The 18,853-nt window shown below is 42.0% G+C and overlaps 1 protein-coding gene across 2 annotated transcripts in view; it reads right to left on the reverse strand.

The window, feature by feature from the left end:
- Positions 1-18,853, reverse strand: part of Reln (reelin) — a 447,612-nt gene that overhangs the window by 114,494 nt on the left and 314,265 nt on the right. For both annotated transcript variants that reach the window (XM_021190313.1, XM_021190312.1), the window contains exons 24-28: positions 17,962-18,148; positions 11,803-12,008; positions 6,393-6,564; positions 5,733-5,933; positions 3,111-3,343 (exon numbers count right to left, since the gene is read on the reverse strand). In XM_021190313.1, the coding sequence (XP_021045972.1) occupies positions 3,111-3,343; positions 5,733-5,933; positions 6,393-6,564; positions 11,803-12,008; positions 17,962-18,148 (999 nt within the window). The remainder of the gene's footprint in view (positions 1-3,110; positions 3,344-5,732; positions 5,934-6,392; positions 6,565-11,802; positions 12,009-17,961; positions 18,149-18,853) is intronic.

Genomic DNA, 18,853 nt, shown 5'->3' on the forward strand with positions numbered 1-18,853 from the left:
ACACACACACACACACACACACACACACACACACACACACACACTAGGAATTAATGAAAAAAGAGGCCATGTATTTGAAAAAGAGCAAGGAGGGGTATATGGGAAGATTTGGAGAAAGGAAAGAAAAGAGGAAAATGATGTAATTATAATTTCAAAAACTAAAATAATTTTAAAATGTTTATTATAACAACATGATGATGGTGGTGATGATTATGATGATAAAGAACTAGTCAGACCATCTAAAGGACGAAGGAAATAAGGCACAGTTTAGCCAAAAAAGTATCTAGATTTCATATTTATATTTGGAGATAGAGCCTTTGAAGTAAGTTATTTTTACATTTCTCGTGAATCAGTGGGGTTGCCTATGAGAAGTGGGAGTGGCATATGTATATTTACCATCTATCTATTTACCACTGCCACTGTCGGTCTGTCTTCTGCAGAGAAGAACCAGGTGAGGTCATAGGAGCGTGAACTCTTCCATTGAAAAATCCTCTTAGAATTATTTCTGGAAGAGTAAGGCTCTAGTCACTATTGTAAGTGCCCCCTGGTTTTACTGCTTGGACTCTCAGCTCTTCAGCAGTGCATTTGGAGCACGGCATACTGCAGAAAGGAGACTGCAGACAGCTCATTTACTTGGGGTAAATAGGAACATATTTACTACTCTTTAGCAGCGGGCTCTTCATCACAAATATTGTCAATCAGCAAGCTGGGTGGAGTCCAAGTTACCAGGAAGCTGGAGTCTAGTGGAGAAGAATTATTTTTTTTCCAAAAGCTGAAATTCAAGGAAACATCCAAATATTGAGAGCTTCAGAACATTTGTCCTACTTACTGATGTGAGCCTGGGCTTTCCTTACTACTCATAGTGGTCTTACCAATTGTGTTACTCTACCCACCAATGAGGAAAAAAAAACTGTAATTTATAGATTTAACCAGTTTTTCGGGGCCTGGGAGAAACCAAAAAGGATTTGTGTTCCTTGACTCCTTCGAGAAACTCTGTTTTCATAGTGATGTTTTAAATCATCCAGTATTCTCACCGTTGTAACGAAGGGGCCACTTGATGGTCTCCAGCTAAGGTTATGTGTTTTCAATTTTTTTCCCTCTCTCCCTCTCTCCCACCCCATTTCTTTTTGATGTTTTTGAGACAGGGTTTCTCTGTATAGTCCTGGCTCTCCTGGAACTCACTCTGCAGACCAGGCTGGCCTCGAACTCAGAAATCCGCCTGCTTCTGCCTCCCAAGTGCTGGGATTAAAGACTTGCACCACCATTGCCCAGTGAGGCCATGCTTTCAGTAACCATGAAGAGTGTTTGAGGTGAGAAAAACAAACAAACAAACAATCAAACAAACAAGCAAGCAAACAATCAAACAGGCTGCACTGACAGCATCATTTGAATTGCAGCTAGAGGACCTGGCTCTCCCAGATGGCAAACATTGGATAGGTTCTTATGGAGGCGAATGGTTCCTCAGATAGGGAGGCAGGCAGGGGAGAACCAGGGACTGAGAACAATGGACTAGAGAATTCCTCTCAGAGAGAACTGTCTTAGTGATGGAGACTGTCTGTCCTAGACACTGCTCTTGGATCAAGGAGATTGGGTTAGCAAACTTCTTGGTGACATTTATACTTCCTATGGACCAGGTGCCTGACTGCTAGGACCTTCCCGTTTCTTCTTGCCCCTCTCTTTTATTTTTCTCTGCCAAACTACGACATAACATTGACATACAAAATGAAGACATTGTATGTAACTTGACATGGATCGGATGATTGAAATAGTTTCATGGATAGTTTTTTTTTTTTTTAATAGCTGATATTTTAAAATTCTGCTTTAAAGTTTATCAGGGTCATACAGAATTTTACATCTTTGATCTAACAAAGATGCATTTGCTCACCCACAGCTAAAGCCTACATTCTAGAGGAGTGCACACTTAACCAATGGTGGAGGCAGAGAACACAATTAGCTTGAGTAGCTAGATCATGCTCAGTAAATCTGTGATCAATTAGGTGGGAAAATGTTACAGACAGACAAGTGCTTAGCAGCTATTTTTGTTACCACCATATCAGAGCACAGGATAGGGTTCTTGCGGAAACAAACAACTTCCAGCCTGACCGTCCAACAGAAGTTTGTTTTTTTGTGTAGCTTTTGTATCTAGCATAGGTTGGCAAAGAGTCTGCTTCTTGCACGTGGAGCCTGAGACTGGTGCGTGCTTCAGTTCCTGCATGGAGCTCAGAGAATATGCCTGGGTTCTGGAAAGCCAACTGCTTCATGCACTCACAGTTTATTAGGCTGTGTCAAATCTGGAAGAATGTGGGCATGAGCCTACCTTATTGCAGGAAATAAAGACTCGTGGAGTACTGCTGAGTGACACCAGTAAGCATCCCAACTCTGTGTTACACCATCAAGAGGCAATAGAAACAGCATCTTATATGACTTCAGCTCTGAAGTCAAAGGCTCCAGAATATAATTAAGAAGAATACTTGTAGAATGTTTCTTTACCTTTTCTAAAATGATAGTGAAAACTAGTGATCTCTCTCTTTTACCGACAAGATGATATAAATTTATTCTAGAATACTGAACCGGGACAAACATGGTTTTACAAAGAAATTTTATTCTTTGGTTTAAAACTCACCAATGGGGATGAAACGATCCTGTATTTCTTAGCAGACAAGAAGCTGAGAGCTAAATTAGTTCCTCCTTTATTGCCCCTGACTCACTTCAAGTTCTCTGTCCATTTATATCATCCTCCCATCAATGGCTTTTTAAAAAAAATTTTCTCTTATTGTTTTAGTAGTCTATTTAAAGTGACCGTTTACATTGAAAGATACTTCAACTCTTCTATGTAAGGAGGCATTAAGTAAATAAAAATCCATATATTCTTTTAACCTGTAACTTCTGTTCAATGCTGTATGCCAGTGCCCAGACTGTATGTGTGACAGGTAGGTGAGGACCAGATGCTTGCTGAATGAATGAATAGCTGACTGAGTTATAGGCTTCTCCACCCACTTAGGCTATTTTGGCAGTTCTACTTCAGTTATTTTTCTGCCTCAAGCCACTGCTTGGGCAGGAGCAGCCAGACCTTGTGGCGTGATGGCTCACAATGAGAGAGACTGCTTTACCTGGATGCAAGGGACCGTGGGATGGCAATGGTGATTCTAGTCCATTCTTCGAAGTCCCCAGTGTAATAGACGGTAGGCTCACTCAGTTCCCTGGAGTTCCCTTCACATCGTTTGCCTGCTGACGCTGGGAAGCATCCTTCCTTCACCAGAAACCATGACATGCCAGCATCATGTGAGTACTGCAGGAGAACCGGGGCAGTGCTGCTGAACTGGCTGGCGCAGCCTATGTTTAGCTGTTAGGACGGAGGCAAAATTGGATGAGGCTTTGCTCAAAGATGATCTTTATCGAATTAGGTGCAATGGCATGCAGGGTCCCTGCTACGTGTTGGCATGACATTTAAGTGGTTAAAAAAGATACACCTCAGACTCAACCCAGGGCCTCTGTAAATTCTGGAAGGCTTCATTTCAATAGGAAGCTGGACCAAACTCATCTTCTGAGCTTCTTGAGTAAGGAAGTAGGTTTTAGTCTTATTTCCAGAGCAGACAAACAGGCAAGACGGCAGAGAAGCAGCTGTCCTAAGGAATGTGGTTGCTCAAAGGGTGGCTGCCTCTGCTTTCTGTGGAACAAGCACTGTGCACTATCTATATGTCTGTCTGTCTGTCTGTCTGTCTGTCTGTCTGGTTCAAGACCAGTTTTTTAAAAAAGAAAGGGAAAATAAAGATCACTATCAAGGAAAAGTCAAGTTTCTGTCATAGGCTCAATTAAGTAATGACACAGAGATGTTATGTGCAAGTCACATGACTGTCAACATAAAGTGGGCATTGTTTAAAAACTGTAAGATATGCAACCGTCACCTCCCTGGCAAAGCTGCTTTTCTGCCCTTTATTTAGAGGTATATATTCTGGATATATAGTTGAAATTCTCATGTGCTAAGAACTTCCCTCCTGCTTCCTGTTTCAGAATGCTTTATTACTACACGCAACACTGCACAGGGTGCGCAATTCTCCCTGTGGGTGATTTCCAGAGAGGCTTCAGGAGTGTTATCACTCAGAAGTTTGGATACACTTCAGATTTTAAAAGTTCCATGTATTCTTTTTATTAAAAGAATCCTTTTAGCTCAGCACTAGGTTTTGGCATTATAGTTTAAGAATTTTCCCCTCTAAATGAATGTATGAATGAATCCGAATGTTGTTTGGCACACCCTGTTGGCAAGGGTTACTGTCCCACATCCCCTCTATTATGTGGTCGATGCCATCAGGCGCCGTGCAGGGCTCTCCCATGGGGTCTGGGATCTATGCTACTGGAACCCTGTGACTGTACAGCGACTGTTTACCTTTCTGGCTTCTTCTCTAGCTCCTGAGCTCCCTGAGGACTGGAGCCAGGGTTTGGGTGTCTACATTCCTAAGGTCTTATATTGGTCATATGGCAAGCGGTTACCAAGACTGCACCAGAACTATATTCTTATACAAATGAAAACAAAAGACATTTAGGGTTTCTAGTATATATTGACCACCAATCCATAATTAATACCTATCATTAACCAGTGAGCACAAATTAATAGGTGTTTAGTCGTGAGGTAAGAGTTAGGATTTTCTTAAGTATTATATGCTGTTGCCCTTTTAAAATACCTGAAAAATTCACTATGTTTCTCTTACTTGCTTTTTCAAATATCACCATTCAAAATTTAATATTTACCCTGCCATGGTGTTGGGGATTAGTTAAACAGCAGACTTATCAGATGAGACACAGAATAGTACTCAATGAATGTATTGGATATTATTAGCAAGTATCACCCACACACACATGCAGATGCATGCACTGTTATCAATACTTCCACTGGTGTTTAATATCAAAGTACAAAAAGGCAGATTACCATTTCTTAATTATTTTATTTATGGCTATCTTACATAGGTCTGTAGAAATTATATTGAAGAGCTAACTATCTCTTTAATACTTCCACTTGTAAATTATTTAGTATCTGCATTCTATTGTTATATAAGGACCATGTAGTTGTAGTGGCTCATTAAATCTGCATTGCTTTCGACTCCAGAATTCACCGATGGGATTTTATTATAAACAAACACAATGAAACTTTGATTAGGTTCTGAGACAGGAACTTGTCAAGGTAAATACGACTTCTGTTGGCATGTTCTCACAGCACGAAAAACAACATGCTTTAAGGAGAGTGAGGGAAAGCAGAGTGAAGCCAAGTTACAGGAAGGGAATTCTAAAACACTATAGGAAATGCATAAAACACAGGCTGGGCTTGGAGCACACTTAGTGTGTGCAAGGTGTCTGGGCTAGACCTCCAACACGCTACAAAAACAAGCCCCAAACCACCAGTCAGACAGACGAACCTTATCTAGGATGACTTGTAAGCAGCGGTTCATTACATCACTCTCAGATCAAAATACTCAGCCAATTTTAATTTAACTACGGGAGAGTTTCATGAACACCATAATGCTATAGGAACAATTTCTGAGACTCCCCCCAAACTAGCCAACTGTCTCCCTTATCAATAGAGCTGAAAAGCTTCACCAATCCTAAGCGAGTGGAGCCTTTATTCAAGTGTGTCCCTGCTTTAACAGAATATCCAAAAATCTGTGTTCTCTTTTTGCATATAAAAGTGGAAGTTTTCCGTCCTGCGGCCTGCTCTGGAAAGACGCCTGCTGCATAGATACCTTGAACTGCAGCACATATCCGGGTTTCAGGGTCAGATCTCGAGTTACTGCAAATCGGTCTCCATCTGACTTTCCAAACACCATGGCTGAGGGCGTGGTCGCACAGAAGCTCTCGTTCTTAGCCATCCCTTCATTGGCCAACATCAGCCACACACTCATTTGGTTCATAGGGTAATCGAAGGCTGGCTTCTCGTAGAAGTTCTATGAGGGACAACACAAACGAGACGGCAAGACAGTTGGATAACACTGAAAACACAAAACCGTCAGCCCCAAGTCACCAGTGAGACACGCTCCGTTTGCCATACACCATTCATGTTTCTACGAAAATACAGAACTGCTAAACAAGAACACATAACACTGAAACACAGCCATATTTCCTCTCGATGACGTAGCAACCAAAAATATCTTGCCACCGTGTATCTAATTATTGTTTAAACACACTAACATTTTTATTGATAGCTAAACTTCACAGCCTTTCTCATGTCTGTACCATCAATGAACTAGCAGCCCAGGACTGGACTTCCTTACTGTGGAGGGGAATAGCCACAATATGAACGTAGCTATTAACTAAACTCACATTACCCAGTTCCCTGTCTGACACTAGGTTCTTCAGGAAGCCAGTCATTCTTCCTCTGGTCCACTGTTCCACACGAGACATACCTGGGGCAAAGTTGGGTTGACAACTGGAATAACCTGCTTCTGCTTCTCTGACAGAATGATGATGTCATCGACAGCCCACTGGTCATAGTCCTCCCCTGAGAACACAGGCTGCCACCAGCGGAACCTGGTACACGGGGTCTTTGCAGCAGCTGGGAGCTCCAGGTAGACAAATCTGCATAAAAATAAACCCTTCATGGCTGGGAAAGGAAAAGCTCTGCTGTCTTCAGCAGCTGGCAAAGTATCACAGGAAGAAATGAGAAGGCTTAGGTTCATTTGACCCCCCCCCCCTGGTTCTACAGACGTATCTAGGATGGATGGATCACACAGGATGCCTATGCAGTAGGAAAGCTTGAGTCTGTGTTTTGTCCATTTCATTTGTCATTAATGTTTCAATGGACACTGAATCTCTGGCTCCTTAGTGTAGAGGCTATAATGTACGAAAAGGTCTGTTTGTTTTTATTTTACATATATGAGTGTTTTGCCTGCATGTCTATATAAACTATGTGTATATGTATATATGTATAAGTAAACAACATTACATAATATGTCATATTGGCCATATAATGGTTATAACTTTTAGAAGAATTATTTACAGTTGTTGAGATAGCTCAGAGGGTGAAAGTTTCTGTTGCCAAGTCTGATGACCTATCTGATCCGCTGAGCCCACACAGGAGAAACTGTTCTATGACCTCCACCTGCTCACACATACCCACAAGTCTGATGACCTATCTGATCTCCTGAGCCCACAAAGGAGAAACTGTTCTATGACCTCCACCTGCTCACACATACCCACACCAATTAACACTGGAACAAAAGAAAAGAACAGTCTAGAAGAACTTGGCCTTCTATTGTGTTATTACATTAAAATTCAATGTAATCCTTATTCATGGTGAAAAATAGAAGGTGAAACATAACCATCAATAAACTATATAAGGTTGGGCTCCATTAAAATTTTAATGTATATCATTATTTGACAATTTGTTACATACCCAGGAATTATGTAATATAGTTCCTTACATTTTAAAACTTAATGTTTACCAAGCAAGTCCCTAGTCTGTAAAATAATTTAAGATCATTTTAATATTTATGTAATTTCTGTTCTATAGGCACACTACTATTTTTTCACATTTTTCTTACCATGTATAATTCCTGCCATAAATCCTATACACAAAGCATTTTGCCTTCGCTGCTTGGTTAAGATTTTAGGTAAGATTCTTAGACAAGAAATTACCAGGTCACATTAATTACTGACATTTAAGATTTCTAAAGTCCTTCCTCAAAGGCTGGTAATAGTTTACAAATGGCATGAGAGAGCCTTTCAGTTTCATGTTGAGAGAGCACTTGGAAATATAATTAAAGATGGTATGCAGCCTGTTTAAAAACAGAAATTATGCAATGGAATCTCAATTATTACTCATGTCTTAATGAATATTTGTTTTTGGTCTTCTCTGCTCGTTTTTTTTTTTTTTTTTTTTTTTTTTTTTTTTTTTTTTTTTTTCACTTTTAAAAACGGGGTCTTAGTGCTTAAAAAGTAGCTTGAATAAACTCTTTGTGGGACAACAATCCTTATTTCTCATACTCGTTGGAACTGTCCTTCTAAATCTGTTTTCCTTGACGTCATAGTCACATACATAGAAAAGTGGTTCTGTATTTGCATGTAGCACATTTCTATGTGAGTAGTTCTCTGTGTCATTATTTTCCTATTGAGTCTGTACTCCGTTAGGTGCTTTCTGGGGATCAGAGAGTGATCTGCTGCTGAGATCCAGAAACCCTAAATCAGTTTTCACAGCTTTTGATGATACAAAGTGACAGTTTAAATGTTCCTCTCTCCAAGTGTCCACTAGAGCTAACACGGACTGATTAATCATTTATTTCACTAATAGTTGACATGCTATTTCTCACATATACATTCTTGTATGTGCCTGCATGTGTTCATGTGTGTGCAGGTACATGTGGCTGTGTAAGTCTTATGCACATACATGTATGTGCTGTGGCAGTCAGCATCTGTCACGGGTCAGAACTCACTGATCTGACAGGCTGCCCTTGCAGTGAGCCCCCTCCTTTTTTTCTGCCTCCTCCCCAGGACCCCTGGCTTTCTTCTTAGGTTCTGGGGCTGCAACCTGGCCACCCCTCCTGCACAGCAGGCTCCTTATTGACTGAACTATCTCTCTGCTCCCCATTCACTTGAGTCAGTTTCGGGGTCATCTATTTGGCTTCATTGCTTGTCCAGTGTCTTTTCATTTTAGGATTTTAAAAAATATAATATATGTTACTTTTATTTATTTTCTCCAAATTTAGACTGTGTTGTTAGCTTCTATTTCTAGACACAAAGTATACCACATACAGGAATCAAACAAAACAAAGAGGTATCTTTATTCCCAAATTTTCAGGTTTCCTCTTTGTGGTGTCTATGCTATGTCTCACTTATTTGTTGTCTTTTAATATCTGGAGGACACAGTGCAGCGCTCTTCACAGTTATCCTCAGTGAGTATTGTCATTCAAGACATTTTCAATGTGTGAATTGTTTGCTGCCATCACAGTCTTTTCTCATATCTTCCAGCTCGAAGTGTCCTCATCAGCTTAGTGTCATCTGAAGTCTGAATCTAGCCTTCCATAAAAATTTCCACAATGAAATAGTTTTATTTATTTATTGTTTGTGCATGCATATGTATCTCTGTGCACTGCTATGTGTATGTCATATGTGTGTCTCTGTGCAGTGGTGTATGCCATGTGTGTCTATGTGTGTCTCTATGCACTGATATGTGTGTGTACATGTGTGTTACTGTGCACTGGTGTGTATCTGTCATGTGTGTGTCTCTGTGCACTGGTGTGTGTATGAGATGTGTGTGTGTGTGTGTGTGTGTGTATGTCTCTGTGCACTGGTATGTGTATGCCATGAGTGCCTGTATATGTGTGTTTCTCTGAATTTGTGTGTGTATGTCATGTCTGTGTCTCTCTGCACTTGTATGTATATTTTGTGTGTGTGTATCTCTGTGCACTGGTGTGTATATGTCATGTTGCAGGAAATATTAAATAGAAACCACCATGTTCCTGCGCTACTGCTGTGCACATGGCTCCAGTCGGGTGATGTGAACTGGGTGGTCCTTCTGGCAGGGCTGGAGCTCCCATGTTCCCTTCTCTACCACACCAGCCCCATACAACAACTGTCCACCCAGTGGTCAGTCACCACACCACCCATCAACCCAGTAGAATCGAAACTCTAGAAGCTTATAATTAACCAGATTTATGTATTAATAATATATTCTCAATTTACAAGACTTCAATACAATAATTTCAGAAACAATTGATAGTGATAAAAGCTTTATCCCAGTAATTCTAACCTTATGATATCATGTCTGCCTCCATCTTGGCCTCTCTCCCTTTCCCCTGAGATGTTTCCTGTCTCCGCGTCTCTTCGCTCTGCCTCCCTTTCCCTGTCCAATCACTGGCCTCCTGCTGCACTAATGTAATTGGACAGGGAAAATCCTGAGACATCATGTGTGTATGTGTGTCTCTGTGCATTGGTGTGTGTATGCATTGGTGTGTGTGTATACTGAGCATGTATGCATATATATGTGTGTATGTAGAGGACAGAGAACAACTTAAGGTGTTGGTTCTGGGGTTTTTCCATCTTTCTTTGAGATAGAGTCTTTCACTGGCCTGGAACGTTGCTAAGTAGCACAGGTTACCTGGTCAGTGAACTCTAAGGCCCGCCTGCCCTGTCTTCTATCGCACTATCACTGGGATCACAGGCATCATTACAATGTCTGCCTTTTCTTGTGGGCCTTGGGGACCCAAATTCAAGTTCTCATGAACCACTTTGTCCTCAGCAATTTATTCCTTTCTATTTGTTTATTATTATTATTATTATTATTATTATTATTATTATTATTATTATTAACAGGTTCTTCTGAAACTTGTTCTATAGCTCAGGTTGTGATCCAACCATGATCCTCTTACCTTAGCCTTCCCAATACTAGTTTTATAGGTATATGCCACTGTGCTTAACTTAATTAGAAATTTTGCATAGTATTTGTGGTAGTTTGAAAAGATTAGAATGCTTGGTCCCGGGGAGTGGAAACTGTTAGAAAGGACTAGGAGGCGTGGCCTTGTTGGAGGAAGTGTGTCACTAGGTGGGCTTTGAAGTCCCAGAAGCCCTGCCAAGCTCAGAGTCTCTCTCTTCTGCTGCCGCCTGGGGACTGGAATGCAGAAGTCTCAGCCCCTGTGTCTGCTTGCTGCCTGCCATGAGGACAATGGACTAAGCCACTGAAAGTGAGCAAGCCCCAATTAATGCTGTCTCCTCAGAGCTATAGAACATTGGCTAAAACATTATTTGGAGTAGAATTCTATAGAAAGTGTGCCACCTTTAAGAGGACATTTTTTTTTTTTTTTAAACAGCAAACTTATAAACTCTCAATCTACAAAATATATAAAATTTAGGTAGCAAAATTCATTTGATTTGTAAAAATTAAATAAGCATTTTCTTCAATATTTTTCAACACAAGGCTTAGTTAGAATGTGTAAAACAGGACATTAACATAAGTTAATATTGATTGGTGGTTAATATATAAAAAAGAATTTTATCTCCGCGTTAAATTAAAAATAAGAGATAATAAAAGACATACTCTAAAAATGGTATTCTTGAGTAGTTTTAAGTTATGTTCATATAAAATATAAAGATTAAACAGAATTTCAAATACTACATAATCACAAAAGAACCAAGTTTAAATATACATAATATGCCAACTGCCTGGTATAGACATTACCATTAAATGTGAATTATTGCCCTGAACAGTTGTTGTCTATGCCATTTCAGATTTCTATATAATCTCCAGTTATCAAGATTAAAGCCTGGGTAGGTTATGTGAACAGCTTTAGAAAATCCAAACTCTATAGACTTGGTCACCTGCCATCTAGGCCCATCCCTCGCTATAGTGCAAGAAAATGCAGGACAAAAAATTCCATCTTGCATAACTATACTGTGTGTGCCCTGAAATGAAAACAAAATCTTCAAAGGCGAAGTAGAGGAAGCAAAACTGTGCTGCAGCCTCCGGCATCTCTGGGCATCAATGACAGTGACTGTCTTAAAGTCAAAACTTTCCCCAAGTCTCTAAAACCACAAGATCTCAGTGCAGCCTTCACTGACTGGAACTCAGGAGATCCTCCTGCCTTAGCTTCAGAAGGGCTTTGATAGCTTGTGCTAACACACCCAACTAACATCTCTAAAGAATTAAATATGTGTCCAAAGTGGTTTTTGTTTAATCATGTTGAAGAAAATTTTCTAGACTTGGCTTTCCTGCCAAATCTGTATGAACTTCTGGAACTGTCAACATTTTAGATAACATTTCAGTACCAATTCAACGTCTACCTTCCCGAGAACACACTGGAAGGCCCACGAGGTGGAGCTTACCTGGGTTTGCTGAAGTCGGAGAAGTACATCTCCGCCAGCAGGTGCCACTGGATGCCCCCATTGTTGCTGTACTGGAGGAGAATGCCCTCCTCTCTGCTGTCAGGCTTGTTGCATGCAGCACTCTCTCCTCCTATCTGGATGTAGAACTGGACGAAGTCCACCCAGGACGTGTCCAGGTCCCAGCTCACCAGCTGCCTCTTCCCAGCCTTTCCCAAGGGCAGAGGAACCACAGTTAGTTACTTGGAAGCTCTGGTATTTTATAGCGTGGCTCCAAGTCCACATGAGGGCCCTGCACAATAGAGGACAATTCTGGTGCCTGTTAATACTGAGAAGAGCAAGTTCTGCTCTTCTGCTCTTCTGTTGTGGCTGTAGCTCTTGTTCCGGGATGCTCCCCCTTCGTTTCCCATCACTGACCCCCAGATCCGGCTGAGAGACTTGAGAATTTCCTACTCTACCAAAGAACACTCTGGATTTCTAAAACAAATAGGGCAAAATTAGGTTTACTCAAAATACTTCCAATCCTGGCTTTATAAGTCATCTAATGTCAGAGTAATGGAAAAGAAAGACCATTGACTTGGTGCATGTGTGTTTGTTCATGTGCACATGTGTGCTTATGTATGGGAAGACCTGAAGACAACCCTGGGTGCCATCACCCAGACAACACTCACATGTGTCTGTTTAGTTTTAGACATGGTAACTCTTCGGTTTGGAACTTGCCAACTAGACTATATGGTTGGCCAGCAAGCTCTAGGAATGTGCCTGACTCTATCCCCCTCCCCCAGTGCAGAGAGCAAGCATATATTACGGCACCTGCTCTTATTTTAATTAAATTATTTTATCATTTATTTTATTGCTATACATTTTGAGACAGAGTCTCACTGTGCAGACTTGGCTTGCCTGGAATTCACTATATAGACCAGGCTAGCCTCAGACTCACAGAGATCTACCTGCCCCTGCCTCCTGAATGCTGGGATGAAAGGCGTGCTAATATGCCTGGGTAGTGGGTTTCTGTTGTTGTTGTTGTTGTTTAGTTTAGTTTTACTCTTCATGTGGGTTGTGGGAATTGAACTCAGGTCCCTGTGCTTCAAAGGTAGCATCTCTGACTGAGCTGACCATCGGATGGGCTGGGCTTGACTCCCAGTCCTCTACTCATCCTGTCCACGAGCTGTGAGGCCTTTCTGAGCTTTTATTTTCTTCAGAGGTGCAACGTGGGTAATCATACCTTCCTTACAGTGTTGTGACAACTGGATTAAATAACAGGTGACATGTCTGTAAGGCGTCTGGAATGCTGCCTGTATTCTTGAAGGTATATTTTCCCCAGAGACCTGCTCACAGCACTTGTCTCCAAAGCAAGTTAAGGTGAAGTGGGCAAGACTTCCTCCTCTTGGCAAAAAGGAAGCCTTGCAGTTTCTCCACCTGCCTGCTCACTCTCAAAGAAGATGGTGTGAGGTGCCATTTAAGGAAGCTTTGAAACCATGCAACAGTTTCTACTGTTCTAAAGTGTTAGACATTTCCTTTAGTCCAGAGGCCTACTTCCTTCTCTTGCTGTGCCCCCGTATGTCAGTGTGCTGCTCTGAGGGGTTCGACACTGGTTGACAAGAGGTGGTCACTCCAGTTCTCTGTAATGGCTTCAAGTTGTGGTGTAGCAAAGAGGTACATTGTGGGATTCTCCCACCTAGCTGGGTTCTACCAAAGTTAATCAGTGAGCTTCTCTGGTCTTGGAGGCCACCTGAGAGTTCAACCAGAAGTCAAGAAGGAAAACAGAGGTGATACATATAGACTAGAGTGAACACCCCTTCACAGTTACACCGAGTCCTAGTTTCATCTCCCAGGTTCACTGAGGGAGAGTTTTTCTGTCACTGGAAGTCATGGTGGTGGATATCTGTGGAACAATTAAGCTAGCAAGAGTTCTAAAGCCAATTAAGAGTCCAAAAGAAACCAGGGTGTCCTCAAATGATCACTGAAGGTGATTCGAACCAGAGGCTCATTCTTTAAAGCTTTAATTTCTAGTCTAAGTGTGAGGAACTCTTGTATGTGCTTTGTGTTGTTTTAAACTGCTCATTTGAAATATGGTAAATAAAAGACACCTACTTCTTTCATACCCCAGGACCGCCATAGGCAGAGTGGTGTTTGTTAAAAAAGCCTCCAAGAGTTAGCAGGTTCATTCCAATCTAGCAAGTGTCTATGAAAAACACAGCATGTGGGAATGAGCCAGAGGGTGAGGCTCGGAGGTGGGAATTACACAAATCTAATGATCACAATTAGCTATTGGAGTGAGGGTCTGTGGAGAGGCCACAGCACAGGCTTGTTCCTCTAGGTGACAGGGATAGTCTATGGGGATTTGGAGACCTGCTTTTTTAAGACTTTGGGAAATGGTAGGAAGTAGTACACAAATGCTTGGTTTGGCACCGAGTGGTTGTTTCTCATGGAGAAACAGCACGCAGCATTTCTTTTCTTCAGTGACCTGGAGTGTTGAACGCAGATTTGAAAGAAAAAAAGGCTCATGATAAAATTTTGTCATAATTTAGAATATAATGTAATAACTGCTTGAAGTTTTCCTACTTTGTTGTGATGTATGGATTTATGTACATATGTGTACACACACGCACATCATGTATGTTTGTATACGTGTGCTGGAGCAATAGGCTAAATGAGCATGAGCACACTAATTTCCACAGTGGGGAAACTATCTTATAGTTGTCTTGAAGTGCTGTGGGAAACAACTCAGGCGTCCTAGTATTTTCAGACCTCAGGGTCTGTACAGGAGGAATGGTATGCAGAAGAAAAATAAGTTCGAGGTTTCCCGGCCTCCCATTTTAAGGGTCCAGCTAAAATAAATCAAATCTTATCAGGCAGCAGGTAAGGGACTGATAACAAAGCCTCTGGGGATCTGTGAAGTTTCACCTTTGGCACCTTACTAGTCTTCTTTACTCAAAATGTCACCAGCAAGAAAAACTCGTATAATATTTGCCTGGAAGTAACCATTTCCTTAGAGTTTCTTGTTAGTTAAACTAATTAACTCTCTAATAGCTGTACCACACAAACCACCGGGTAGAGAAGCCACAGCCTGATGGTCAGAGTCAATGCTGACAGTTGCTGCAGGCCAACTGTCCTAACTTGCAGAGGTCCCCTTGGTCCTGTGGACATTTAGTAATTCTAGACCTACTTAGTCGTTTGAGTTTTTATTGAGATGGAAATGCCAAGATCATGACAGGCTTTTTGGAGCTGATCATTTTATCTAGAGATCAGCTCGGCTATGGCGACTGCATTCAGGCTGGTACTGTAGAAAAGCAATGCAGGGAAACAATGGGTTATGCAGCCAATCAGAGAGCAAGCTCAAGAATACAGGGGCTCAGGTAGTTGGGACCAGCTGCCTGGAAAGAGCAGCTGTTTAGTGGGATGTGACAAAGGTTATGTCAATCCAGAGACGGTAGGAGACAGGGCAGCAGAGCCAGCGCAAAGGAAGAGAAACAGGTACAACCTTTAACCAGGGTACAGTCCTGGCTGGAGCAGGAAACGCACGCTTGGAAAACATACGCAAGTGATGCAGTTGGGGAAGGAGGGCCACAGAGTACTCTGGACACTGTGGCCAGCAAGGGAGGGGACCGAGGAGTTAGGTGCACTAACTTAAGGTGGTGGGCACCTGACCTCGGCCTCTTCCTCTGCTGCCTGTCCATCATTTCAAATGTTCTGTAGTGGGGAACGCCCGGCCACTTACTGAGCACACAAGCCTGGCTCCTGTACCAACCCTCAGAGACTCTGAGGTGCCACCTGCAGACACCCTGTGGAAATGAGGTGACAGTCCCACTCTCGCAGTGACAGTCGCTCTGACACAGGAATTGGGAAGTGATCTCTGAGTACATAACAACTCTCCCAGAGCCCACTGAAGCTTGCCTTAGTTTGACCGCATGGACCCAGTTTTCAACTCTTTTGGCTTAAGGTATTTTTTTCCACTTAGAATTCTAACAGATGATGCTGCTAAGGCAAAGAAGGGGAAAAAAGGGGAGAGGCTGAGATATTTTTACAGAAGTCCAGAGGGGAAGGCTGAATTGAGAGATGAAGGGAAAATTTTCACTTTTGAAATGATGATTTTTTTTTAAGTAGAAAGGCGTGTATGTGGGATTTAGAGGCACTGATTCACAATTTACTCTCATAAAACTGTAGCAGTGCCGACTAATGCGTATCACGCCCAACACACAACTCTTTGTTCCTCATCTGCGCTGACTGACTTGTTACCCCCAACTTTCCACTTTACAGACAAGAAGACTGGACTACACAGACATCACTCTCCAGGGGACCCAGCACCTGGGCTGAGCCCTGGGATGCGGTACACTCAGGCAGTCTGACTTCAGGAAAAACAATGTTGAATCAAGTTGAAGGAATACTGATCTGTAACTCAGGGCCGTTTTATGCTTAAAATTTCCAATCTTTCACTGGTAAACATATGTATATGTATGTTTACATATGTACATATGTTTACATTTTAAGTCCTATTTTTAAACAGACACTGACAGCAAGCGTAGCCTCCCATTCTGCAGATCCACGTTTCCACTGGATAGTGGTCGTCACCTACTGACCATCATCTCTATAGACAGTGGTGAGAAGGCTTTCGATGTCGATGGCCAGGAAGTGGATCCGTCCTGATTTCTATCCTTCCCTGTCTTAGTTTCGTGCGGATTCTTTGTTTCACACCTGCATCAAAACAAAACCTGAACCTATTTTTGCACTTGCATGAATTATCTTGTCTTGGATTTCTGCCAAAATGACTCCTGCAGTGTATCAGCCCTATGGTATACTGTTCACACCTGTTTACTTGCTATAGGCTGTAAATAAAGCGAGACATTTCTAATTGTCTCAGAAATGGTGACTGCAATCCCTTCCATGAAGAAATGGCATCAGGCACTTCACATCCTAAAGACAGCTGCCAGTAATTAGGGCTAGACATGTCCCTCAGGTTGGAGCCTGTCCCATGTCTTTCATGCTTGTACAGGAGATGAACCAGAGCAGAGCAGGGCAGACACAGTGGTCTGTCTACACTGTAGCATGGGAGAAGAGGAAAGAGGCGCCACGCATCCTGAACGAATCAATGTGGACTGGACTGGGGGCATTTGAAGAGAATTAGTCTTCGCTATTCTGCCCGGCATCTGGGTCCCTTGTTGATATTTACCAATTTGTTTGCCTAACTGGGTGCTCCAATTAGGAAAGCTGAGCATTTCAAGAACAAGTTGTACATAGTGTTCACTAGAGTCTACCAGCAAACTAAGGCAGAACAGTTTCTGAGATGTTTGCACAACATAGAGAGCTGCTCAGTCCCCTGGGAATAGCTCGGTATTCAATCCCTTCCTATCACCCCCTGGGAATAGCTCAGCATTCAATTCCTTCCTATCACCCTTCACCCTTCATCCTTCGTCCCTCCAACCAGATTCTGGAGATTTACAGAATGACAAATTCAATAAACACAAATTCATAGACTCTTCTACACAGCTGATATTCCTTAACCTACATAAGAACTCAAATGAAGTGGACTCTCTTATTGTCTCCACTTTATGGACAAGGAGACTAAGTAAGACGATGATTAACTAATGTTCCTACGGTTACAGAGCTAGGAAGTGGAAGCATCAGACAGGATCATGCATGTAGAGTTGTGTCCCTAGTCTTTAGGCTCTTTGGTCCCTATTCCTGCTCATCTATCACCCCAGGCTTGCTCTCTCATATATTCTACAAGGGGCAGAGTGAGGACAGATTAAGAACCTGCTCCAGTCAAGGATGCTCAAGACATAAGCTTGCATAGCACTGGGGTATAGGAAAGCAATGGGATTTAAATCAAGTGCAGTAGCCTTGGTGAGTGAGGGGATCTGGGATGGCACGCCACGGCAGACGCTGACCTCCCATGTCAGTCTCTAGCACTGTACAGAATCTGAGTAGTGGGGACTCTAAACTGGCTTAAACTAGATTCAAAGTAACTGAAACCAATAATAAAACGAGTTGCCCAACTCTCATAGCAGGACAGGCACATGGCTATGGCCAGTCAAAAGCAAGGCGTTCGAGGAATAGTAAAATCACTTTATATTTGTACCTGTGGAGTTTGGGACGCTTGTGAACAAGTCTGACATTAAACCAGTCACTACCCCAATGGCACAATCCAAGTCCCGACCATACCTTGCTGAAGTACAGAGAAGATCCAGAAGACACGACTCCACAGCCTTGCTCGGGCTTTACAACTTCTCCCCCAATAACTTCCTGCCAGTCTGATTCCCAACTGCTCGGGTTCTCAAAGTCTGACATAATTGTGGAAGGAAGAGCAGCTTCTGGGTGGCATTCAGTGCCCTGGTATCCCTGGTCACACCTGTGAGGGATGCATAATGAGCAAGCCACCTGCAACACAAAGGCTTCCCTACTCAGGATGTTCCACTCCATGTTCCCCCAGGTCTCATCCTTATACTAGGTTTTTTCTACAGCATTAATGTGTATATGATATGGCACTATCTCCAGTTCTTTTACATTCCTCAGAATGGGTAGAGGCTTTAGTTAGAAGTAGTATGTTAATACTGTGGAGTTCAAGGTTAAGAAGTAATGGAGAAAGACACATGGGCTTATGTTTGTACAATAGATGGGGATTTCTCATTGTTTTAAAAATATCATATATGTAGGTTCATTTATTTAACTAACATGTCACACTAGTGATATTTTATAGTTCTTTCCGATTAAATGACATATATTTGAGGTCTTTAAGGACTCAAGTGTAATCATGTTCTTCCTGTGGGCACAACTTTGAGCGGTGTGTGAGAGAGTGCTATAATATTTGTCTAATTGAAGATGATTGGGGTGAGATGGGAAATTCTAGCAGGACTTTCACGATAAACCCAGCAGGGCTTGTCTTGAGTTAGATGTAAAGGCTCATAATATGTAGCTTTACATTAGTGTAACAGTGGGTTTTACACAAGAAATAAGAACAGAAGGGAGACTGGCTTGCTTTTGGCGATTTTGTTATGTATAAGTCTTTGTGCTGGGAAAATATCTGCAGGGATGAACCACAGACACAAACCCTGAG

Source organism: Mus pahari, chromosome 2 (assembly GCF_900095145.1).
Source record: "Mus pahari chromosome 2, PAHARI_EIJ_v1.1, whole genome shotgun sequence".
Classification (NCBI taxonomy): domain Eukaryota; kingdom Metazoa; phylum Chordata; class Mammalia; order Rodentia; family Muridae; genus Mus; species Mus pahari.